This window comes from Penicillium roqueforti (assembly GCF_015533775.1).
Source record: "Penicillium roqueforti strain LCP96 04111 chromosome Unknown scaffold_09, whole genome shotgun sequence".
Lineage (NCBI taxonomy): Eukaryota > Fungi > Ascomycota > Eurotiomycetes > Eurotiales > Aspergillaceae > Penicillium > Penicillium roqueforti.
Window position 1 is genome coordinate 244984 of NW_024067573.1, and position 23856 is coordinate 268839.

A 23856-nucleotide genomic window follows, 5' to 3' on the forward strand; every position below is an offset into this window, starting at 1 on the left:
TTGCTTACTATCGTGGATACTCTTCCTCTCATTACTCCCCTAATCATGGGTCGTACCGTCGACCAGGAGGTACACGCGGCGTTTGTCGAGTTTCGCGCCAAGGAAGATGACAAGGTGCGTGACTGTGTATTTCGTAATATTTCACCCACGACCTGTCCGTCACTAACATACGGAAACCCGTTTTTTAGTGTCTCTCCGTTCAGTGTATATACTGCCAACAAATTCGAGCAAAGAACACTTCGCGACAGAAACAACATCTCCTTGAATGTCCCGGTCTGCGCGGTCACCCCAACGCGCCTCAGCCTTCCCAGCCCGCCCAGGCCGCCCCTAACGGAATCGGTCCCCCCAATGGCTACCCCGGCACTCCCAATGGCCCAACCGCAACCTCGACAGGTCCAACTGGTCCTGGTACTATCCCAACTCCCAATGGCACCATCATGACCAATGGTGTCAACCCTCATGCGACTCCGTTGCAGACCCCGTTGGGGGCCCTCCAGAACCGCGCCGCAATGGCGACCCCGGTTGCGCCTACCGGAGCTCCGTCTGCACCGCCAAGCGCCGTGCCCTCGCGCCCGACTCCCAAGCCAAAGACCAAGACAGCAAGCTCGAGCTTGCCCGCGCCCCCACTAGACGATGTGCACGCAGCTTTCGTTGAATTCCGCGCAAAGGAAGAAGACAAGGTATGACGAAGGAACTGGGCGACCATAGACCTTGGAACATACAAGCTAACAGTGCGGAATAGTGCCTGTCCGTTCAATGCATTTACTGCCAGCAAGTTCGCGCGAAGAACACTAGTCGCCAGCGCCAGCATCTGCTCGAATGCCCTACCTATCTCAGCGTGATGAAGGACTCGATCCCCGCCAACAATCTGCTCCACACATTCCCCGAGGGCGATGTCGCCCGATCACTTCAGATTCCCGCGCCATCGCTGGAGCTGGATTTCCGCATGAGCATCAAAATGAACCCCAAGGTGTCTGTTGGTCCCAGCGTGTGGGGCCAACGAGAGTGGGTTTCGTTCATCGGCGGCCAATGGGCCGGTCGATGGGGTAAGGGTGTTGTTCTGGTAAGACTGAATCCCAATTTCCAATCATTACTTGTCCGGTGTCTAACCTTTTAAAAACAGCCCGGTGGTCAAGATACACAGATTGTGACCAAGGATTCCACTACCAACCTTCGTGCGAGTTATATCCTCCAGACTGTCGATGAGCCACCTGCATTTATCATCGTGCGCACAGAAGGATGGTTGACAGGCGCCAAGGATGTTCTCGAGAAGGTCATCGATGCCAACATGGCGGATGGGGTCAATCCCGGCAGCTATAAGTACCGGGTCAATTTGTCCATGGAGACGGGCGATGAACGATACACATTCTTGAACACTTTGATGTGGATCGGCAGCGGTTGCCGCAGGGGTCAGGAAGGTAGGCTTCTTCAATGCTTTCTTTTGCGATTGTCCCATACTAACTAGTCATGCAGTCATCTTCGACTCGTTCCGTGTCAACTAGGTCAATGCCCTTGTCAACCAATGATGTCCTTTCCGTTATTCAGCGATTTCGTCTTTTTTTCAACTTCAACTTTGTGATGGGAAAACGGTGTTTCTACTTTGCCATTTCTTGACACACGGCGCAACGTTTCTATGATTCGATCCTTCTCACCACGACTTTCTTCTTCCGACTCTCTTTGTTTGATTTCGAACCAAGGGTATATCCGCCACCCTGGTTTGCACATGCCCCGCAATTAAGCTGATCTTGAGCTCTGCCTTGTCTTTGCTCTTCATTCCATGTGTTTTTTGCGGTTCTTCTTCTGGTGTAATTCTTTTATGGCTATCTCTATCAACATAGTCAGCCTTGTAAGGTATTGCTAGCTTTTTTTTGATCTCGGCTTTTCATGTCCCATCTCCAACATCCAGATTTCATATGCAATATTCCATGTAGTCATTCTCAATAGGATTGAATGTTGTTCCGGATCTGATTGATCTCTGTTTCATGATAATTTCATGATACCTTACAAAAAGGCAGGTAACTCTAGCCCTGGACATCGTACGCTTACATGAATGGTGATATCACTGTTACTATGCAATCTCTCAAAGCAAAGATTCGACTTTAGGGAGATGAAGATATCTGAATTTGGAATGTATCTTGTTTTTGGAATAATATAGAACGAAATATATAACCCGCTTGTCATGTACCGCAAGACCGTACTCAAACCACGGTATATACCTGTACGTACCAGGAACATAACGAATACCTTTTCAGAGAACTTTGCTGTATATCGTATTATTATTTAGAATCGAGCAATTAATTTGATTTTGTAATTCATGGAAGCGTATATAAATACAAGGATAGGTATTATACACTATATCAATCTCTAGCATACTCATCTCCAGTGAACCCGAACTGGTTGAAAACCAAATCATCTGCCCACGTAATAGCAAACGGATTCCTGACCAGGTCAGACAGCGGACTTCCTAGCCTCGGTGAAAGCGATATCTGAATTGCATTGCGCTCATTGGAAAGCCCTTGAGAAAGACTCATGAATTTGAGGGAGAGTGGGAATCGCACAAGGGGTGACTAGTTAGCTGATTCCAGTCAGCGGTAGCTTTTATGGGCTGAAATCGCCGATGTCGGATGTCGCAAAGAGAGGTATGCCGTCGCTGGGTATAGCCGAATCGCTCGGATGTGCATATAGAGAAGGAAACATATGCCTATTGGTATTGGGTACTTTAGTTCCTAATGTTGACCTCGGTTTGCTTCACATAGATCCAAGCGCTAAAAGTTCCTAGCGTGCCGGTAGCTCTCTGTTGAGCGGGTCGGCCGGGACCGGATTGGAGGAGGCATAGGATTCTGGTCATGGCTGATTGATCTTATACGAAAAAGATGAGCTTGTTAGTATTATTGAATATTGTTTTCGGGGTAACTCTCGACACATGGTATTTAACAACGACAAAATGAAAAAGAGAAAATAATATCATGGACAACCTAGAGTTTCCATGCCAATGACCTATCCTACTACTAGACACACGCCTCCCCAATCCCGAGCCCTTTCATCTACGGTTTCAAGCCTGGGTTCAGTGCCTGGAAATGCAGCACAAGACTCCGGTCTTCACTAGGAAGTACAGTGCCCCGAAGAATCGGAAGATTGAGAGACCAGAAGTGGCCAACAGAATAATCTTGAAATACCATGCCGTGCGAGTTGTAGACGTCGACTATGTCAGTTAGCGGGTGTAAACAGCAGACGAAGGAACTCGAGCTTCACTTACCGTTAGACAAAGCCTGTCGATGCTGAGGTTGTTAATACACAGCGCCAGAAGACCATTACTGAATGTCCATAGCAACACCAGATTCGTTCGGAATGCTTTGTATGAATCGTCGAGGGCCACCCCTTCGTTCTCAGTTGGTTCTTGCCAGGGAGTCAAGGCCCGCTTCACAGTTGACGCGAATTGTTCATCAATGTCGACTTGAGGCTTGTCAAGTTCCTCGACAAAAGGCGTTTCATCATCCTTTTTGGTTTGCGCTGAGGGCAGTTTTTCGGGTGCATCTGATCCCTTTGTCCCCCATGAAACATCATGCCAATTGCAAAATGCATAGACCATCAGAACATTGATCGAAGAAGGCATTCCAAGGAAATATGCCCAGGAGGAAGTGAGCATATGCCAGGGGTCGGCGTAGAGTATACTTGCAATGAAGTAAATCCCGTATGTTGATACCAAGGCAATCAAAACAAGCCCACCCGTTGAGTTGAAAAAGCCCGATATGAGTGCCGAAAACCCATGGCTGAAATCAAAATTGAGATTCTCGGGAGTCATTGCCTGCGCAACGAGATAGAACGACAAAATGAGGAGATAGAGCTGGACCACAGAGAAGTAGACAAAGGAGAGCGTGTACAGAAACTTTGATCTGTGATTGGATATTAGCGGAGCGAAAGATAGTACCCTATCCCCAGGCCCTAATACTTACCCCTTTGGTCGATTTCCGAGAGCTAGAATGAATTGAAGCATAAGAAATGTCAGATAACCGATCTTCAACAGATTATTGACAATCGGGGTAGCATCATTCCCAAAAGGCCACCCTTTGAATTTGTTGGTCGCACTTGGTGTCCCCACAATATCCAAAATGACGGAACTAGTGAGCCAGTAGGATGCTATACTATGTTAGTGATCTGGTGTAGGATTGATTTGAACCCCAAAGAGTACCGTCAACTTACCGAGTGAAAGCCATGTCATGACTAACTGGCAGATATTGTAAATCAATTGGATATGAAGCAGTAGCAACCGAATGATACCATGCCCACTCTTATATATCCGATTGAAATGCATGACTGAATATAACGATGCTGCAAAAGAGCCATTCAGCCATCGTCGCCGTTGACTTAGGAACTCTGCTGGTCGTTCTGGGACGTCTGTTTCCCCTTTCGATGCTTTCACGTATGTAAGTAGCCACTGGTTGCCAGCCTTAGCAACTAATTCGAAGCAAAGGATACGATCCTCTGCAAGAAACATATTCTTCTTAAAGATATTCATTCCGTCGATCCCTTTCTTACCGAGCTTCTGAGCTAGTGTGTGATCCCCATGAAAATACTGCTCAAGAGGCCTGCCCATAATAGCGCGATACCGATAGGCAGAGAAAGCCCCCGGAAGTACGCTGACGTAGCCAAAACTGCTCTCTAAGGGCTTGTCCAGGATATTGGAGATTTTGTATTCAAAATTTTGAGCTGCAACCAAGGGATTGAGGAGCTTCTTCCATCGGTGGCCAAGAAGCGCGTGAATTTCACCGCAGGCCCCACCAATATTTTTATCGTTGTAGAAAGCCTGCCATAGGGCTAGCAAAGACTTAGGCCCGGGTTTTGTGCCCGCGTCAATCAAGATGCATATCTCCGGATTCAAAATGCGCCCAAATGCGTTGAATAGCCACCGATGTGAGTTGATCTTCTTCGCATTCTTTTTCTTAAGGCAAAACATCATTTGTACCGGGGGAAGATTCATAGGGTCGTCTTTGTATGGACGCACAAGCTCTTGCTTCGGCGTAACCGACAACTGTGTGGTATATTCAAACTAAGAACCATTAGCATCTAAACATTTCCCTTACTGAAATCCACAAGGGTTGGAAGGCGGGGAAACAAACAACATGAGCGATCGTTTCTCTTCCGTCCACATCTTGCTTCATCACGCCATCTTGAAAAACGCCAATAGTCGCCAGGACGTCAAGTGTGTTTTTATCGCAGGGATCCATGCCATCGAAGACAAGACAGACGACAATCTTCTGCCATGCGGGACCACCCCGATCCCAAAATTCTGTCTTTTTCAATTTCACGATGTCTCGGACATTTTGCATTACCCCATGCAGGGTTCGGGCGGTCAGGACTTTATCTTCGTTGTAGTATGTGACGGCAATGAGAAGTTCAGTGTGCCGATTATACATCGAAGGGCGGAGATTGTAACCATTGCGTAGCGTAAATTCATCAGGATCACACGTCGCGGCAGTGTCTAAAGAAAATAAAATAAGTCAGCTTATCATGATATGTTCGAGTCAACTGGAACATTGGTGGGAATACTCACATCTCATTTGTGTGAATTCTTCAGAAAGTTCCCCCTCCGCATCTCGATACTCTGGCTGGATAGCATTGCGTATAGGACTCGGTACCGGATAGTTGATACTCAAGACCGAGCCTTGTGTCAACTTGATCCGCCGTGTTGGATATCGACGGATGCTACTTCCCTTGTGTCGTCCCGACTCCTTGGAAGAGGACACAGCGGACCCCTGGTGAGAAAGGTTGTGTAATCTGATCTGATCAGGAAGGTCGAGTGATTCCATCGACCCTGGCCTAGGGCTTTGAACCTCAGCAGATGAAGAGTTATACGGTCGACGAGTGCCTTCGCTCCAAGAGATTGGGTCTGTAGAGGGACTGAGAGACAGGGCAGAAGAATGGGCCGGATGAAGTAGGGAGAGGGCGTGCTCATTTGGGACTCTAGTGTTCTGGCAAGGATGGGAAATGTCAGTTCGGCTTGCCGCATGTCCGGAGATCAAGCAATTTCCACTTCATATACACTTACCTGGGGCGAATAACCATCACTTAGGCCGTCACTCTCATTAGTTTGCCGTACATAGTGCGATGAATAAGGCCGATCAAAATAATTCATCATGTACCAATATGAATTCAGTACTGGGGGAGTGTGTAAGCTGAAAGTCCGAGATGCAATCCCTGAAATTTTTTGATGCCAAGCCGGTTCGAATTGATTAAGGTATGACAGGCTGTAGAAAAATGCCGAGGAATTTGCAGGGGATATCAATCAAGCTGAAAATAATTGAAGAGCCTTCCCCTTTCCTTCCCAACATGGAAGAATAACGAGCTAGGGCACTCTACCTTGGCCCAAGAGAAATTAAGTATAAGAGGCTAATTTAAGCCCGGGACCCCACATCTCTGCTCGATGAGTTGGCCAATAATATGGCAGGTCCTCTTTTTTAGCGTGAGGCTTAAACACCCTTATTATCCTCAACCAGCCAATGGACAAACCCATATTATAGGCACTTTAGTTACCTGAGTACATCATCTTGGTAAAATTTCACTTAATTAACCGACTAGATATTACTCGGATTTTGTGAAATCCCACGAGGCACAAAATTCCGATTGCGCCGAGATCTGGGATCACTTTGAAGTAAGACACGCAGTGAAGTTTCATGTATTTTAAGAGTGTTTTTAAAAGGGTTAGACCCTTCTAAGGATAAGTACGAGAGCTGGTTCCAAAATAACACTTCCCCTCCCAAATTTTCTCTATGTTGTTCAAAATGAGCTCACACTTGGCCTCTCCCGATCAGCGATGGAATCAGAGTTAAGACTGGACGAGACACAGCCAGACAAAGTATCGGGCGAAGTAATTGCACACCAGGTTACCGGCTGACTTGCCAACACATTGTCCTAAACTTGTCGGGGACAGCAACGTCGCGGCTGACTCAAAGCAAACGCACGGAAACTCATAACGTATGTATTGATTGTTGTCATTAACACGTAAACTTCAGCTTTTCCAAAAGTCTCACCGCCTCTTTCCTTCAGACTATTTGATGTATACTAGTTCAAACAGCTCTGGTGTAACTATAGGAAGCGGGGATAATATTCTCCGATTCTCTATCACAGTCAGCATTAATCAAAATCGAAACTATGTGACTGAATATTTTCAATATTTCTCAGATTCTACAGGTGATTGAATGTGTTCTCAAATGGCTGTCTGAGGCTGATTAAAAAGGGTTGTATTAGCCATGATCAAGATAAATAAGAAGGGCTAAAATTTCTGCATTCACCTTGGATCCTCTAACGAGAATTGCGAGCCTTATTTTAAGCTCATAACTTCTAACATTGCAGACTTCGAAGCTCGAAGTCTCAGGGGGCAGCCAGTCATTGGACCATATGGCATCCCCCAAACTGACCGTTGAGTCCGAAGGAGCATCTTTGAGACCTATCTTAGACGGGAACGTTTATCTCTTGATCCAATGATCTAGGGAAACTCCTATCAAGTTAAGTCTCATATCATCGGAAGAAGATATGAGCCGTACTTAGGGTACATGACGCATCCGCAGTCTCCCGTCGAGTCCCTGTTTGATCTGCAGGGAAAGCCCATTATCTGAGTTGTGTTTCCCGAGTTTGAATAATCCATGTCATATATACCACTTACCCACTTTTTGATGCGTTCCAACAGCAGAGCACAGGCCTTAACAATAACCGCTGAGAATTACGTAGTGGGAAGGGGAAATGTAAAGTACGATAGGGACGAGCAGGTAGAGTGTTTATCCATGTTATTCTTTGCTAACCTACGATGTTTGGGTTCGTACTGAGAAGCCCGAGTATCCTACTTCGTACCTCGCACGGCATTCGAGGTGTTATCTATCCCCCTGCAGAAATCCTCGCTCTTTCATTGTTTTGTCTCACAATATAGAGCTTTCAGTGAAGAAAAAGCAAGTCCAAACTATTTATAGACCTAAGTACCCGACCCTTGTGGACTAAATTAAAAGATTACTCAGTCAAATTGTCCGCGCTATCCAAATGGTACGGATGGTAGGGTAATATCATAGCCACAAACGCAGTCGTTTAGAGATGCTGTCTCACAAAGTCAGAAGAATAGTTCTGGCAAGAGTATCACACCTTCGCAGGATCACGAATTCAGTAACTTGAAAAAAGCAAATCTGAACTCAGCCATGAGTAGTACAACTTGGGCCGATTTTCAATAAGGATCACACAATCTAGGTTGATAGCCAGCCCCTTTCTAGTGGCTGTTTGTTAGTCCACTGGTTTCATTACTTGCAGATAGACAAGAGAATTCTCAAGACGCCGATGAATACGACCCTAAAGAAATATAAATATTATCACCCTGCTGACCTTGAGTTAGACTCCTCTAGTACCATTTCACATTTGACATTCCCATAATCGAGACATAGTTCGTCCAATTTCAATATGCGTCTCACCTTCATTGTATTTATGGCCATTATCGGCGCTGCTTTGGCTGCAGACAAGGCCCCTCCTACGGTAAGTTCTAACAAATGAACGTCAGATACCATTAAAGCCTCTAAACATTCTTTAGATTCAGAACGGATCCCCTTGCAAGGCCGATGGCAGCGCAGGAATCTGTGCCAGTGGCTTCTGTTTGGTAGGTTTCTTGCCTTGCTGAAAATGTTGTGACATCAAATATTAATATGTCATACAGCAACTTGCTCACGACAATGAGGGAGTATGCAAGTAGACTACGGATCTCACTATTGGTTTTAATTGATTGACGATGCGGCATTTCCGCTCAAAGGAAAGCCTTCAGGGGATACAGTATGGACTACTCATATGGGTGGGTTGCTTAAGTAGTCGATGTTTTTAGCTGAATATGATTGACTGCTCTCGGATTTGGAGAAAGAATAGCTTCCCTCAGCTCAAGGCTCCAGTTAATCGCGGCTCTCAACTCAGAACCCGTACAAGGCTGTGAAACAGAATGGTATTTGGTTCACCTGAATCGACCAAAGTCACTGGAGGGCCAGCTGTGACGTTCTACGGATAGGTTGCATAATAAATAAAAAAGGAAGTTGTGACATTTGCACCTCATATGGGCTCTGTTTTCGGATGTAATTCAATATCAAATAGTCGCTAGTACAAATGAACAGTTGCCAATATATAAATTTTGAATCAGAGTTAGAAACCTAAGGTTCGTTGTTAGCAATTTGATTGTTTCTGAAATTGGTGCACGAGAACCTACCCTTTTCCGTGTTACCATCACCCATGCTCTTGCTGCTGCTGCTTCCGCTCTGGATAGCGCCCAATATTCCATCAATGTAAGGCGCGCCACTCCACTTCTGGTGGGTGAGAACGTCGACACCGAGCTCCTTTTCGCGGGCCTGGACAAGACGGACATAAGCCAACATACCCTCATCCTTGAATGCACGGGAAAGTTCGGTCGTGATGGTGGCATTACTATGCAGACCAGCCAAGGAAATGAGCTGCAGGACAAATCTGAGAAAGGTTAGTGGATCGAAGCGAAATAGTTGCAATGTTGAGCTTACCCTTGCTTGGCAATATCCCAGACAAAGGATTTGAGGGAGGCCTCATCAAATCCTTGCCCCATCCAGTTAAATGAAGGGCTGAGGTTGTACACAAGCTTCTTGCCTGGGTACGCCGCCCGCACTTCGCCGGCTAGCTTTCCGGCTTTCTCAACATCTGGGTCACCGGTTTCGACCCAGAGAAGGTCTGCATACGGAGCAAACTCCTTCGCGCGCTTGGTCGCGGCAGGGAACCCTGCGGCGTAGTGGTAGAATCCCTCACGAGTGCGCGGGCTATCACATGACCACACAACAGGCCTTTTGGTGTAATCGTTCGCCAGGGCACGGCGACGGGAGAAGGAAAGATCGGGGTTCTTCTTAACAAAGGCCTTGTACGCATCGCGAGATGACTGGGGGGCGCCCTCCGACTCAAGATGAGCATCGACAGCTACATATTATTAGTGAATGGGATCGCTTGACACAGAATCAATAGACATACCTTCGTCGAATGTAACAAGCTTATGGCTCTTGACCCAGCCAAGTTCGAATGCGTCGATTTCTTTGGGTGGGACGCCCTCTCGTTCCATAGCTTGGAGGGTCTCGGCCAGAGGTTCCACCTCCTCCGTAATACCAAGGATGAATTCATGATCACGCACATCGATGGCGCTGCTGATGAGTCGGCCGCTCTCGGAATCTGTTCGAGCAATGACCAGGTTCTCACATCCCATCATATCCCACTGGAACCGAGCTGCGACCAGTCGGTTGATGTGTTCACCCACTGGGACGAGCACTTTGCCTGCAAGATGGCCGCACTTCTTTCCGCCGTGCAATTGGTCCTCAAAGTGAACGGCTGCGGCGCCATTCTCTGCAAATAGCTTGGCGAGTTTGAGAACAGCCGATAAGCCACCATGGCTGCACCGAGATAGTTAGTAATACTTCGTGCGTTCAATCCCAAGTATTAACGTACCCGGTGTCACCATCCGCAACGATTGGCCGGAAATAATCAGTGTAAGGTGTGGCCTTTCGCTCTTCTGGGGTCATCTTTCGCCTCGCGTCCCACTGTTTTCGGTCGTGCATGGACTGAGCCTTGAACAGACGCTGGACCTGGTTGGGGACGGTATTATAGGGATAATCGCCGAAATCCGGTGATACTTCATTGGTACTTGTCAAAAGTGAAGAGCAAGCCCAGCCTGAGATGTATAGAACCTCTTGGTTGGGGGCTTGCTGCGTCATTTGGACGGGGTCAATAGCTCCCACTTGTGTACGGAAACGAGATCAGATTTGCCACAATTGGAGCTCGGCCGGTCAAGGACTCACTGGTATGAACGGGCTGACCGGCAGCTGCTCGTTCGTTGAGAAGATTAAACAGCTTCCGCGCCATCAAAGAACTGGGATATGTTTGTTGCAAGGAGCCGCGTTTGCTCACAACATCTGCCGCCGTGTAAGGGCGCTTGATGCCTTCATAACGAGGCGAATTCCACCATGATTCCACATCACGAAGCTGTTGGTCGTAAAGGGCATCTTCCGCTGCACCTGCTTTTTCTTGTGTGGACAGCAGCTGGTATTCGTCTGTGGGGAGGACGGTGGATACGGGGGGCTGCACAGGCGTCATCCGAGTATAACCGCTTGTGAAAGGTCGCAATGAACGCGCAGAAATAGTAGACACAACAGGAACACGTCGAGGCAGACGTCTTACCGAACGGAACATGACTGACAGTAATAATGGAAGAACAAAATAATGGTTGAATTGAAACAGGGACGAACCGAAAGAAAAGGAACTAAGAAGCAAATAAGGGCTCCTCTTTGACCTCGGGCCGTGAACATCTGGGGTTTCCCCGCCACTTGACTCCGAAGGTCCGAAATTCGCTACATGACTAAGCGTACGGTCAATGGATGTTAACTACCGGGACCTCGGGCCTCGACCAACAACATTGGAGACTACGACACTGCTTCGTACATAGTATTCGTTTATGTGCAGTCTTTTTGCCTTGCTCGTTTTTCAGTGCCAACAGTCTTTTTACAGCTGAATATCCCATGATTGTCGGTCAGCGGTCAGGACAGTATGCTCTCAAAATGTACGACCTCATTGGAATGGTCCTTATTGTCATATATGACGACTGGCACCTTTTTAGGTTGACATTGTCTATGAGTAAAGGATCTTCTCATCGAGGGCTCTGAGGCTCCCAAGTCTGTGTGGTAACGAATGTTGGAATTCTTGTGTTTTACGAGCCGTGGTAACCTTGCAAGTGCCTCTTGGTTAGGTATGGCCTCTAGTTTTACCACCTGACTTCGAGGCATTCTTACTGCATTCGCCTGTAGTCTGACCTTAACATCTATCAATATCAACTGGCATCACTTTCACTTTGGCCTCACATTGTCTTCACTTCAATCCTTCTTTTATGTAGGCGTGTTGGACCTATCATTCAAAAGTTGATTATGAATACTACAATATACTACTAATTGCAGCCAGGATGTCGAACAATTCTAAAAATGTCAATTTTATACTCACAATAATCAAATCAGAAGATTCAGATCACAAGGTTAGCTATGGGATATAGCAGGCACTGGCGGGTGAAATGATTGAACAATGCCATTCAAAGGCTCTATTGAAGCACATGGCTATCCAAGTCTATTGTTCAACAACCGATCTATTGAGCGGATTCCTTGGGGCATAACTCAATACACATTATGCTCGATGGAGACATTCAGCTTGGAGAAAAAATAGTTGAGCTTTATTCATGTCGACTATCAATGGGCTCAGTACTGCTTAGCCGTATATAAACCTCCAAAATCCTCTCATCTAGTCCTTTCTTTTCCCTCTTCAAATCTCACCAATCTTCTGCCTCGCTCTCCCTTCTTTTCTTCTTTTCTTTTTTCTTTTTTCTTTTTTGTTTTTTTTTTTTTCTTTTTTTCGAAAATGGTGCTGGACACCATGCCTCCGTTCTCGAAGAGCGGCCTCCAGGTACTTGCTGGCAAGTACCTGGCTGGTCCTCTTCTGAAGTGGGACGAGATGTCCCTGTTTGACCAGTTGTTTGCCGCGGGCTCGGAGCCCGAAATGTCTGTCCTGGCATGGGAGCTGACCGAGCTCCTTTGCAACATGGTCATTGTCGTGGGGCCCGGCTCCCCCGAAGCCTTTCTCCTCCGTGTCGTCCTCGCTCCCGAGTTTGCGTGGTTCGGCTTGCACTGGGCAGGGATGCCACACCCTGGTAAGTACCTATCTCCAAGCATTGAAAGACGCACACTAACCCGCGATTAGCCCAGGTGTCCACGTACCCCTCCGAGCTCCTGGGGCTCCTCCACTCCCGCCCCCTGGCCGCATCTGCGGCCTTCCACCAAAACCTGGGGTTCGGCGACGAGTGGGAGTCCCTCGTCTGCTGTCTGTGGGCTCACCTGGAGCCCCGCATCTCCTACCTCCCCGCCGGCCAGCTGCAGTTCGCAGCTGGCAACGAAAATGACATCCTTGACCGAATGGGGGATGTCGAGTATCCCCCTTCGCCTGTTCGGGAGGATCTGGAGGGTGTGCTGCCCATGGAGGGCGTTGATTTTGTGCCGGTCTCCGGTGTCTACATTGACACCATGGTCCGGGATGTCTCCCCGGACATGGATGTTTGCGCAGAGTCTGGGGCCGTGTCTGCCTTCGCCCCCCCTGCTCTGACTGTGCCTTCCTCCGTCCCTCCGGTGGTGCCCTCCCTCCCCGTGGCCGCCCCCGCCACCAACAAGTACCGGCAACGGTACTAGTTGCGTTTGAGAAGACTGTGTGTGTGTCTGTGCCCTGATTTTCTGGGGCGTTAGCTACCGTTTGTTTTGTATATATATATTCTCTTAATGAAAGATATTTCTCTTCACTTTTGTTTTCTCTACAGGATATTTTTTGTCGTAGCCGATAATATCCGTAGTCCTAATGGTGTTGGAGAAATGATCCCCGCACGATGTTGTTAGGTATTGTTTATAGTGATTGATATCCACATCCACATAGATATATCCACAGATACCCGTGGACTCGGGTTGGAAGGACACACGAGCTCCTTCAACTCGGCACAGCGTAGAATCCAATCAGACATCCGCGATGGCCGAGCCGGTTGAGATTGAAATGGAAAACGCATCTGGGATTCTCCAAGATCGGCGCCCCCGCATGGCTTATCATCTCCTCTCCGTGGGATTCCCTATCTTCCACTTACCATTCGCTGTCAGCGCCTCTTATCTTTCTGTCTTCATCTCCCTAGTTATTTGTGTATATCTCGTTTTCTTCCGTTTGAATGGGTTCAACATCGACTTGGTATGGAAAGCATTAAATTCCCACCGATTTTAGACCCGCCCGACAACCCGGCATCAGCGCGGGGAAATCTTGGGCCACAAAAGCCAAAACAGACAAAGAGTCGGAATGGTAAGTAAGAATACAGTGAGCCTACGTCTTCCTGTTAACGAGGCAAGAACAACGAAGAATGTTACTTCATCACATTGTTTACAAGATTGACTCGAGTCTCCACTTTTATAGGTTGCATCACCTGCAAGGCAAAGCGGTTGAAGTGCGACGAAGTCAAGCCATCTTGTCACCAGTGCGAAAGACGAAAGGTCCAATGTGGAGGATACAAGAAAGACTTCAAATGGCGACCGTTCGAAGAGATCAACATGGCCTCTGGGCGGCCTACCGTACCCAAAGCCAAAAAGGGTAAGTCACGGGTCGTGTGAGTTAGCCTGGTATACTCACGAATCCTTTTAGCGAACTCTTCATCCCATCAAGCTTCCTCTGCCGCCAATATTGGCCAGTCCTTTCCGACTCCTCCGACGACTGAACAATCGGCATCGCCGATTCGCATACAGTCCCACAAATTTGGTGGCTCTCGTTCGCCTCCAGGCTCTCCTTTGCATAGCTCGCCCCTTAGTATAAATAGCTTTCTTTCCACGGAAGCCCGTTCTCTTGAAGATCTACCCGTCACACGGGAAGATGCTTCCATGGTAGAGTGCAATGAACCTCCCCTTGATATCAATGTTTCATTGTCCGCCGACTCTCCCCCTTTCAATTTTCTCTCCTTCTTGGATCCTTTTCAGGATTCTCTGTCGCTTGCAAACCCCTTGGGCTCTGATGTCGATACCGATACTGCTAGACATTTGCCGTTGGTTCCAGACAAGCCAGATACCGATGCATCTAGGCTGAGCTTCTCTCAGCTATTGGAGGATGAAAACGATGACATTGAGGAGATCATCCGGAAATCGGATCCAGCATTGGGACCTTGGAATTTCGCCCTAACCGAGGGAGACTCTTTCCATATTGACCCCCCAAGCATGTCAGACAACCCATCTCTACCCCCGGAAAGTCCGGAAATGCTCGTGATGCGGTTTGATAAACTCACATGTGGGATTTTATCTATCAAAGATGGTTCATTAGAGAATCCGTGGCGAACACTCATTTGGCCGTTAGCAAAAGACGCGCCTGCACTTCGCCATGCTATCTTTGCTCTGACAGCGTTCCATTCGGTAAAGCAAAGCCCGCACCTTCGGATCCAAGGAGCCAAACATATGCGCCAGAGCATAAATGGTCTAGTCGGACAAATTCAGAATATGAGGGCGGATACTGCGCTGGCGACTAGTTTGGCTTTGGCATTTGCCGATACCTGGGACCAAAACACCCGCACATGTATTCAACATCTGCGAGGCGCAAAAACATTGATGTGTCAGGTGATCGCGGCCGGGATGCAACGAGGTGTTAGTGATGAGGAGCTGGATCGCATCCGGTTCCTCTATAACACATGGTCCTATATGGATGTGATCGCACGACTGACTTCTTTGGATGAATGTGGTCCTCAAAACTGGGATTCTTCGGTTTTCGAGCTTCCAAGTGATACAGTCCATGATATTGATCCGTTGATGGGCTGTGCAACGACTCTATACCCTCTTATAAGCCGGGTTGCGAAACTGATCCAGCATGTGCGGAAGAGCACGTCGAACACGGTGTCGGTTGTGGCCCAAGCTATGGAACTCAAAGCTCTCGTCGAGCAATGGGAGCCACCGCAATGGTTTGAGCCACCAGATGACCCCAACTCCGAGGTTCAGCATAGTATTCAAGTTGCACATGCCTATCGCTGGGCGACGTTGCTATACCTACATCAGGCTGTTCCAGAGATACCCTCCGAGCCGGCCGATGAATTAGCAAAGAGGGTCCTGATCTTGCTTGCCACTGTTCCCTACACTTCCAGGACTACTATCATACAAATGTTCCCTCTACTAGCAGCTGGGTCTGAGGTTGACACTGAAGATGACCGAAAATGGGTCTTGGATCGATGGACCACAATTCAGTCTCGATTGATGCTAGGTGGTGTTGATCGCTGCTTGGAGGTGTTGAAGGAAGTCTGGGAACGTCGCGACGCAATGAATGCTAGAAGAGCGCGTGAAATGGCCAGTTCGCGACGTGGCGAGTCTTTCTCATCTGGAGATAGGGAGAAAATGAGCTCGTCATTGCCAGCCGATTTCCGCAAATACAGTCTCAATGGTTCCCACAAGGGGCCAACTGGAAGGCCAGGACAACCTACATCGAGGTCTGCGCGACGGGGTTCCGCACTCGCCCCGCTTGAAAACATTGAATTTGAAAGAACTGTGCGTGGCAGATTGCATTGGGTGAATGTTATGGCTGAATGGGGATGGGAAGGTGGGTTTGACAACTTTCAAACTATTTCCTCCAAAAGCTAACTCTGCAACTCATAGTTTTCCTTGGCTAGCCTACCAGCAATGAATGGCCCAAACCTTGGTTGAAATTGGGTGCCATGCGAAAAGAATATACTGTTCTTTGCATTCTAGCCTGCTGCACTAATATGACAGCTAACAAAGCAAGCAAGTCTGAGTTCTTGTTTCCTGATTTTTGTTATCATGTCCTCATTCCTGTGTCTCTACTTTATTTGTCCTAAGGTTGAAATTGTACCTGACTTGGTGTTGCCTTGAACCAGCGCGGCGTCTAGGGAGTCTGTTGTTCTCTTGTTGATGAGTTACGACAACGATGTTTTTTTTTCGATTGAGACTTGTTTTCTACAACTGTGATCGTCGCTCTGACAACGAATTATGGTTGATCTAGGAACTAATATGTCCAACATGATGGTGGTTTATTTGACTTCCACGCTTTCATTCAGCTTTTCAATACGCGATACCCATTCCGGAAGCCCCTAAGCGACTACCCAGTTTTTGGCCTATTGATATAATTCCCCAATGCTGATTCTCTATCGAATTTTCAGTAATACGGAAACCATGATCAGCCCTATCAGAGTCAGGCTCATCATCTTCTTTGCCATATGCACCCGATACATCAGCTCGCTTGGCCATTATTACCGCCCTATACCGGAATACCTACCTACCAACACTGATCATCCGACGAAAGCAGTAACCCACATTTGCCTTCGTAGGCGCGACCCAGCAAGGCCTGGTCTGATATTGTCCCAACTGCGAAAATGTAAATTCCAGGAAGCTATATTTTCAGAGAGACTATTCTCTGATTCTTACAACAATCTACACGATACCCAAGTCTCTGGCTTCCCTTACGCGCTGAGGAACTATGTTCTTAGCCAGATTCTTGGGTGGCCCTGATACAGTACGTCCTGGTCCCGATCAAATTATGAAGTTCTGGGAGTTCACAATCTATCAGGATTTGCTCATTACATCGTGACATCTTTAGAGTTCCTTAAATCAAATTGAAAGGAACGACGATCAATATCCAGATGCATTTGGTTGTTGACGAGTGCCCCTAGGCCTAGAGGCGATTATTCCCCAGGAGATACCGCTCACCAATTGCTGATTTGTAAGTTGAGAGTTTTAGAATTTCACATCCATCTAATTTGCAATAGGTGCGTGAAATCCGGATCCCCTCAATAAGGGAATACAAACTGCTCAGCTTTTGCGCCAAGAATAGGTACGAAATCTTCACCCTCACAAATCTTCATGGCCTTTTGATAAGCAGGCCGATCACCAACACGCTTGAGATAAGCTAGAATGTTCTTATGCTTCTCCTCATCAAACTCAATCGGACAAAATCCTCTCATGGTAGTGAGAGTACAGATTGCCATGATATCCGCGGCGGTGACGTCATTCCCAACGAGGTAGGATCCGGTTTCGCCGAGTCTCGCCTCAACCATTGAGAGCGCACGCTCTAGTTTCGCATTGCCCATCTTGACGTGCACTGATTCCGGGTCGCTGGTCAAGCGCCGGGTTATCAGGACACGGAATAAGGTTGGCTGTAGGGAGGCATTCGCCCAGTGGTACCACTCCAGGAAATGGATGTATTCGTCGCCGTCTTTCGGTGTGCGCGCGAGACGGCCCTCTCCGTAGGCGGCGATAATGTAATCAATGATAGCGCCAGATTCAGCGAGCACGACCTTGTTTTTTGTGAAGGGAGAGCTGTCGTCTTCGATCACCGGCGCAGTGCCGGCAGGATGCAGGTCTTTGATTGATTGCGGGGAGAATATAGGGTCGCGCTTGTGGAAAACGAAGTCATAATCGATGCCAAGTTCTTCGGCAAGCCAGACGATGCGCTCTGATTGCGAGCGGCCAAGGTGGTGGATTGTCAATGGCATCTTGGTTTGGGATTGAGAAATGATGAAGGGGTGTTGGGCTGTTGGCGATGTGGGATGGGAATTGTGTCGAGAAACCAAGTAGTGATACTCTGTAGGATCGTCGGCATCGTGATAGGGGCCGTCTCCGCTTGACCTTCACCGAGATTCGTCAAATTCGTACCCCTAGATCTCGACTTGGACAGCTCCATTACTTGAGTTATGCGGCAATCGGATTTCGTCAACTCGCGGTTTACATATATGATCTTAGTGAAATGGCAATGAGGTTAACTATGAGTGTCTAGACCCACTCAGCCATTAACCAATACATGTTGATATTTAAGCGCTTCGTCTGTCTAAATATGCATAAGACTTAAAGCGAATACGGAAACTAGCGGAGAAAAAGTACCATTAAAGCTGATTCTCTGAAGATGCGTCAAAGCGGGGGATGCATGAAGTACAGGGGTAGCGTTCTCGTTTTGCCGCGTCCACATCACCTCTGTGGTTTGATCCTGTATCTACCCACTTACCTGAATAGCTACCCTCGAAAATAATCACCCGAAGCAGCATTGCACAGATCACTCGTGTCCGTCGATTTGACATGATCAACCCCCAAGACAGATTTTGGTCCGACGCCCAAGCCTACTGCGGCAGGGTCGAAGACCCTGCCACCAAAACTTATTGCAATGTCTGGGATTGGGACCAACTACGGATGATCAAGGTCAAAGGCACCGCCAAGCTGTTTCCGCCCGATGGGAATATTGAGCCCTTAATTTTGGCACCATTAGCGGATTATCTATCGCCGGAAGTTCGCGCAATCACAGTCGACGATGATGGGCTACTCACTGAGGTATCGATGGATCCAGGGGAGGACGACACCATGTTTATTGCTTATCCTCGCCTCTCACTCTGTGGATCGCTTGCAGGTTGCCGTACAATTCAGTACTCTAAACTCTGAGAGCTCGATCGGCTTGGGCCATTTGTTGGTCTCTCATTGTACGAAGACGAGTCAGGGACTCAAAAGGTCGCTTTCAAGTTTGACGTCTTATATAAGGCTCTATGACTACAAATGGCCTGGGATGAAGTTAATATTCTCAAAAGTCTACCACCACATCCTAATATGGTACCATTTGATCGCGTTGTCCTCGATGAATCTCGGGTGATTAGTTTCACAACAAAGTACATCCCAGGTGGAACTCTCGCCAATCCAAAGATCCCTTTTCGATTTGAGTGGCTACAACAGCTTACTCAACTGGTGGATTTCCTCAACCTTGAATATGGAATCATGCATCAAGATATTGCACCCCGGAATCTACTTGTCGACCTTTATACACATAAGATCCTTCTTTTCGATTTCGATTGGGCTGCATGTGGAGAGAAAAACCTACAAGACGGTCGTGATGACGTTAGTAGCGTTGTGCTCACACTCTACGAGCTTATCACGAATGATACGTCCTTCTCGGATATCCTCCACTGGGAACGAAATATGGACATAGTGTCAAATACTCGATATTGGAAAGCAGTGTGTGGAGAATTGTTATGTAAAATTGCTTGAAATTGTTATAGTACACCTATCCCCTGCACAGTCGACCAATATTTTCCCATTTCTCAAGTTCGACTATCCTCTGTGTGTCCGTATTCCTTTTATGCCAAGCATTAAAAGACACTGATGGGAAGGGCTAACCGCATGAAGTAAAAGAATCCCTACTCAACTACACAATCTTATCACTGGAGGTAGGCTCACCTAGGCATAACTAGTAGTAGTAGACGATGAGACATCAATACCGTCGAAACTCGGGAATTTTCTCTTGATTGATAACGGCCTCCCCTACCATTCTCAGATCTTTATCTCAAGCTTGTACTTCCCCTCATCACTAGCAAGCCCCTCAACCTCTCCGTGATTTTCCCAACCCATTCTCCGTTGGGCTGCCTAGTCAGGATATCAGATCCGACTATCGCTATTCGTCTGGATTGAGTTACCCTAAGTTTGGGGGAGTTTTCTTTCTAGATGACATCCCCTCATTTCGTACATGGCAGAGCGCGGCAACATCAGTATAAAGCAGAGGTAATCCTCGAGAATGGATTGGAATATCGATTTATTTCTATACTAGATTCCTCATAGTCAGACTGATTCCTCAAACCATGGCAGTTCCATTTACCTACCACGCTAAGGCGCAATCCACCTTCAAGCCGCCACTTATTGCCAATGACAACGCCTTCTTGGGTGATGTGCAGTCAAGGTATGGCGATACTTGTATAGATAATGTTTCAAGTAAGCAATTTTGTTGACATACTACAGCGAGAAGGAAAACCCAGACAAGCCCATGTCATGCGGCTTTTACCGACTGGAAAAGGGTACCCCCCTCGTCTACACCTACACCTACGACGAAATGAAGATTATCGTCGAGGGCAAATTTGAGATTGCCGACGAGACGGGCCAGAAGGTTACGGCGACTCCGGGCGATGTGTTTTATTTCCCCAAGGGGGCGACAATCACCTTTACAACGGATGACTATGGACTGGCGTTCTATGTGGGTACCCAGCTGAAATCCGAATCATATTCCAACGGACCCAACTAACGAAACCAGACTGGCCAAAGGAAGCAGGGCGCTGCTTGAGGATATAAGGATTAATAAGATTAATAAGAATTTTAAACTTTTTATTTTTTAATTTCTCATTTTAGAAGTTTCCGGTTCCGTGGTTGGGCTTGCCAATTATCGGGGTCCCCGTGCCTCCAATCCATGGAACACTCGGCTGTGTTGGGCTAGTTATTTCCCAATCCGGTAGTTTGCTTATATATCCCTTGCAATAGCTTCATGATTCCGGTGGCTGCACCCGACTAAGGCCTACCATAGACTACCTACATGTACATATACATATGTATCGCCCGGACAATTATTGCTTATTCCCCCGAACACGGGGATGTGCGACATTCGCTAGTCTGGATTATGCAAAAGTCAAAACCCAAAGTGCCCACTTCAGTGGCGGTTTCATGTTGGGACCCCATAGAGTCAATCTCACTTGAGAGGAGCCGTCAAAGCACAAGTAGCGATTGGAAGTGGAGATGATTTTCAGCTCGCTTCGATAAACTCATCCACTCGGCTGGGGTTTAGGGGGGGTTTAGGCGGGTTTTTCATCAGTGTGCATGACGTGGGGGGAGTTGCTACAGCAACTCCGTGAGGAAGGGGGGGATAGAGTCGATTGTAGAATTGAGAATCAAGATCTTCTGAGATCTTGGTGGAGAGGGATCGACTTGGAAATAACAAACATAAACCTTCCAATATTTCCGAGGGACAAAGGCATTTTCCTCCTTTCCTTTTCTCTTCCCCTAACCATCTTCGTGACTTTGCCTTTGTTCTGGCGTGTTAGTGCCCATTAGTTCCGGCCTTATCACAGGGGTCATCACCAACCCCTCTATCGCTTCGACATCAACACCATGGCTATTATTCCAGACGACCATCTTGGTCTCCGACTCCCTAATCCACCACCCTTGTTGCATACTCGTGGGCAATTCGATCGCCCCGCTACTCCTGCCGATGGCTTTACCAGTCCACCACAGACTCCCCAGGGTAGCCCCAGCAAGTCAAGGTTGCCTCCGGGCGCACTCGACCTACCCAATGTCTTCGACAAGGCGATGAAGTTGAATCCCACCACCCCCTCCAAATCGACATACAACCACTACAATCATCCAATGTTCTCTGCTGGCAAGAGTGGCGAGGACTTCAGCGAGAGCGTTATCCACCAAACCCCTTCGAGCCCAACGCGTAGAGCCAACAAGGAGAACACACCCCCCAACCCAACACGTCTAAAGGACCTGGGATCGACCCCAACTGCTGCAGCTCTTTCGCGCCAAGAACCATACCAACCACGCGATGATACGACCAGACGCCAGGTGCAGATGCGCGGCCTGACCCCCGAGGAAATGGAGAAGCTAGCACAGCCCAAAGTGAAGCGCCTCGTCAATGTGACCCAACTCTGTAAGTGCGGCCCGACCTGATAATTTTAAGACAGATTGACTGATTCGTGCATGACAGACTTCCTTGACCATTACTTCGATCTCCTTAGCTACGTCCACAATCGCCAAACCCGCCACACACAATTCAAAGCCGCTTACCCCGAACCCCCTGCTACCCCTGACGAAGAGTACGAACCCGCCCTCCTAAAATACCTCGGCCGTGAGCGCGCACATCTGCGGAAGCGTCGCACACGTCTCCGCCAGGGCGACTTCCAGATTCTGACTCAGGTTGGCCAGGGTGGATATGGACAGGTGTATCTGGCACAAAAGAAGGATACGCGCGAAGTGTGCGCGTTGAAAGTCATGAGCAAGAAGCTGCTTTTCAAGCTGGATGAGATTCGTCACATCCTAACCGAACGCGATATTCTCACTGCGGCCAAGAGCGAGTGGCTAGTCAAGCTACTCTATGCCTTCCAGGATGATACGCAAATCTACTTGGCCATGGAGTATGTTCCTGGTGGAGACTTCCGCACGCTGCTGAATAACACTGGCGTTCTTCATAATCGACACGCCCGTTTCTACATTGCTGAAATGTTCAGCTGCATTGATGCGCTCCATGTGCTAGGATACATTCACCGTGATTTGAAACCTGAAAATTTCCTGATCGACTCTACCGGCCATGTCAAGTTGACCGATTTCGGTCTGGCAGCTGGTATGCTGAGCCCGGGCAAAATCGAGTCAATGCGTGTGAAGCTTGAGGAAGTCGGGAACACCCCCGTTCCCTTCGGTCGACCCATGGAACAACGTACAATGGCCGAACGACGACAAGGATACCAGTCTCTGCGCCAGCGGGAAGTCAACTACGCCAAGTCGATTGTCGGATCGCCGGATTACATGGCGCCGGAAGTTCTCAAGGGCGATCAATACGATTTCACTGTGGACTACTGGAGCTTGGGATGTATGCTGTTTGAGGCATTGGCAGGCTACCCGCCTTTCGCAGGCGCGACAGTCGAGGAGACATGGCAGAACCTAAAGCGCTGGCAGAAGGTATTGCGGAAGCCCGTCTACGAGGACCCAAACTACTTCCTGTCACGGCGGACGTGGGATCTCATCACGAAGCTAGTTGCTGGGAAGGAGCAGCGCTTCAAGAATATCAAGGAGATTCACGCGCATGACTATTTCGCCGAGGTCGACTTCGAGGGTCTGCGTGAGCAACGAGCTCCATTCGTGCCCGAACTTGATTCGGAGACTGATGCTGGGTACTTTGATGATTTCAGCAATGAGGCGGATATGGCCAAGTACAAGGAGGTCCATGATAAGCAGCGGGCGCTGGAGGATATGGCCGATCGCGATGATAAGATGAGCAAGGGCTTGTTTGTCGGGTTTACTTTCCGGTATGTTATGCTCAAATCCATGTCGTTCTCTTACTGACCACTATAGTCATCGCAAACCTGCCGTCGACAGCAACGGCCGCAGCAGCTCGCCGCGGAAGCCTATCGCGACGGATGGCACATTCGGCACAATGTTCTAGGTTCCTGGACAAAATGCAGACTTCACATTCATATTCGGTCAATCCTTTTCTCTTCTTGCGTTCCACTGGCGCGTGCGGGACTCCGAGCTGGATCTTGGTTTCCTTGTGCCAGATGTCCCAGTATTGAGTTTAATGGCTCATATTTTCTCTTCTTTTTGTTTTAACTTCAGCCTCATTTTCGACTTGCAACCTGCAACGTGACACTTCTTCTCGACTCGTTCTGATTTTATGGTGCGCGTGGAGTTGTGGAATTCGATTCTTGTATGATACAGCCATAGATCGAAAATGGCGCAGTTCCTGCCTTCTGCTAGTAATGGTTTCATTGTATGGAATATGGAATAT

General features: G+C 48.0%; 9 protein-coding genes across 9 annotated transcripts; 6 read left to right on the top strand and 3 right to left on the bottom strand.

Moving 5' to 3' along the window:
• Positions 1-45: 45 nt before the first annotated feature.
• LCP9604111_4434 (DUF3237 domain-containing protein) lies at positions 46-1502 on the top strand (the record flags this gene model as incomplete). Its single annotated transcript, XM_039072133.1, has 5 exons — positions 46-114; positions 189-680; positions 743-1063; positions 1124-1418; positions 1474-1502. The coding sequence occupies 5 exons, from the start codon at positions 46-48 to the stop codon at positions 1500-1502; spliced, it is 1206 nt and encodes a 401-aa protein (XP_038929476.1).
• A 1562-nt stretch (positions 1503-3064) lies between these two features.
• Positions 3065-5807, bottom strand: LCP9604111_4435 (CAZyme family GT2; the record flags this gene model as incomplete). The annotated part of the gene is made up of 6 exons (XM_039072134.1): positions 3065-3202; positions 3257-3893; positions 3954-4137; positions 4201-5047; positions 5118-5479; positions 5552-5807. 6 exons carry the CDS (start codon positions 5805-5807, stop codon positions 3065-3067), a joined length of 2424 nt encoding a protein of 807 aa, XP_038929477.1.
• A 3349-nt stretch (positions 5808-9156) lies between these two features.
• On the bottom strand, positions 9157-11208 carry LCP9604111_4436 (methylisocitrate lyase ICL2; the record flags this gene model as incomplete). Its single annotated transcript, XM_039072135.1, has 6 exons — positions 9157-9164; positions 9221-9474; positions 9525-9948; positions 10000-10412; positions 10468-10756; positions 10818-11208. 6 exons carry the CDS (start codon positions 11206-11208, stop codon positions 9157-9159), a joined length of 1779 nt encoding a protein of 592 aa, XP_038929478.1.
• A 1224-nt stretch (positions 11209-12432) lies between these two features.
• On the top strand, positions 12433-13238 carry LCP9604111_4437 (uncharacterized protein; the record flags this gene model as incomplete). Its single annotated transcript, XM_039072136.1, has 2 exons — positions 12433-12706; positions 12757-13238. 2 exons carry the CDS (start codon positions 12433-12435, stop codon positions 13236-13238), a joined length of 756 nt encoding a protein of 251 aa, XP_038929479.1.
• A 328-nt stretch (positions 13239-13566) lies between these two features.
• Positions 13567-16213, top strand: LCP9604111_4438 (Zn(II)2Cys6 transcription factor; the record flags this gene model as incomplete). The annotated part of the gene is made up of 5 exons (XM_039072137.1): positions 13567-13776; positions 13869-13884; positions 13996-14169; positions 14221-16143; positions 16200-16213. 5 exons carry the CDS (start codon positions 13567-13569, stop codon positions 16211-16213), a joined length of 2337 nt encoding a protein of 778 aa, XP_038929480.1.
• A 1134-nt stretch (positions 16214-17347) lies between these two features.
• On the bottom strand, positions 17348-18052 carry LCP9604111_4439 (glutathione S-transferase family protein; the record flags this gene model as incomplete). Its single annotated transcript, XM_039072138.1, has 1 exon — positions 17348-18052. The coding sequence occupies one exon, from the start codon at positions 18050-18052 to the stop codon at positions 17348-17350; it is 705 nt and encodes a 234-aa protein (XP_038929481.1).
• Positions 18053-18629: 577 nt separating this feature from the next.
• Positions 18630-18986, top strand: LCP9604111_4440 (uncharacterized protein; the record flags this gene model as incomplete). The annotated part of the gene is made up of 1 exon (XM_039072140.1): positions 18630-18986. The coding sequence occupies one exon, from the start codon at positions 18630-18632 to the stop codon at positions 18984-18986; it is 357 nt and encodes a 118-aa protein (XP_038929482.1).
• A 1184-nt stretch (positions 18987-20170) lies between these two features.
• Positions 20171-20646, top strand: LCP9604111_4441 (cupin domain-containing protein; the record flags this gene model as incomplete). The annotated part of the gene is made up of 3 exons (XM_039072141.1): positions 20171-20268; positions 20328-20559; positions 20617-20646. 3 exons carry the CDS (start codon positions 20171-20173, stop codon positions 20644-20646), a joined length of 360 nt encoding a protein of 119 aa, XP_038929483.1.
• Positions 20647-21464: 818 nt separating this feature from the next.
• On the top strand, positions 21465-23514 carry LCP9604111_4442 (putative serine/threonine protein kinase; the record flags this gene model as incomplete). The annotated part of the gene is made up of 3 exons (XM_039072142.1): positions 21465-22005; positions 22063-23377; positions 23424-23514. 3 exons carry the CDS (start codon positions 21465-21467, stop codon positions 23512-23514), a joined length of 1947 nt encoding a protein of 648 aa, XP_038929484.1.
• Between the last annotated feature and the right edge of the window lie 342 nt (positions 23515-23856).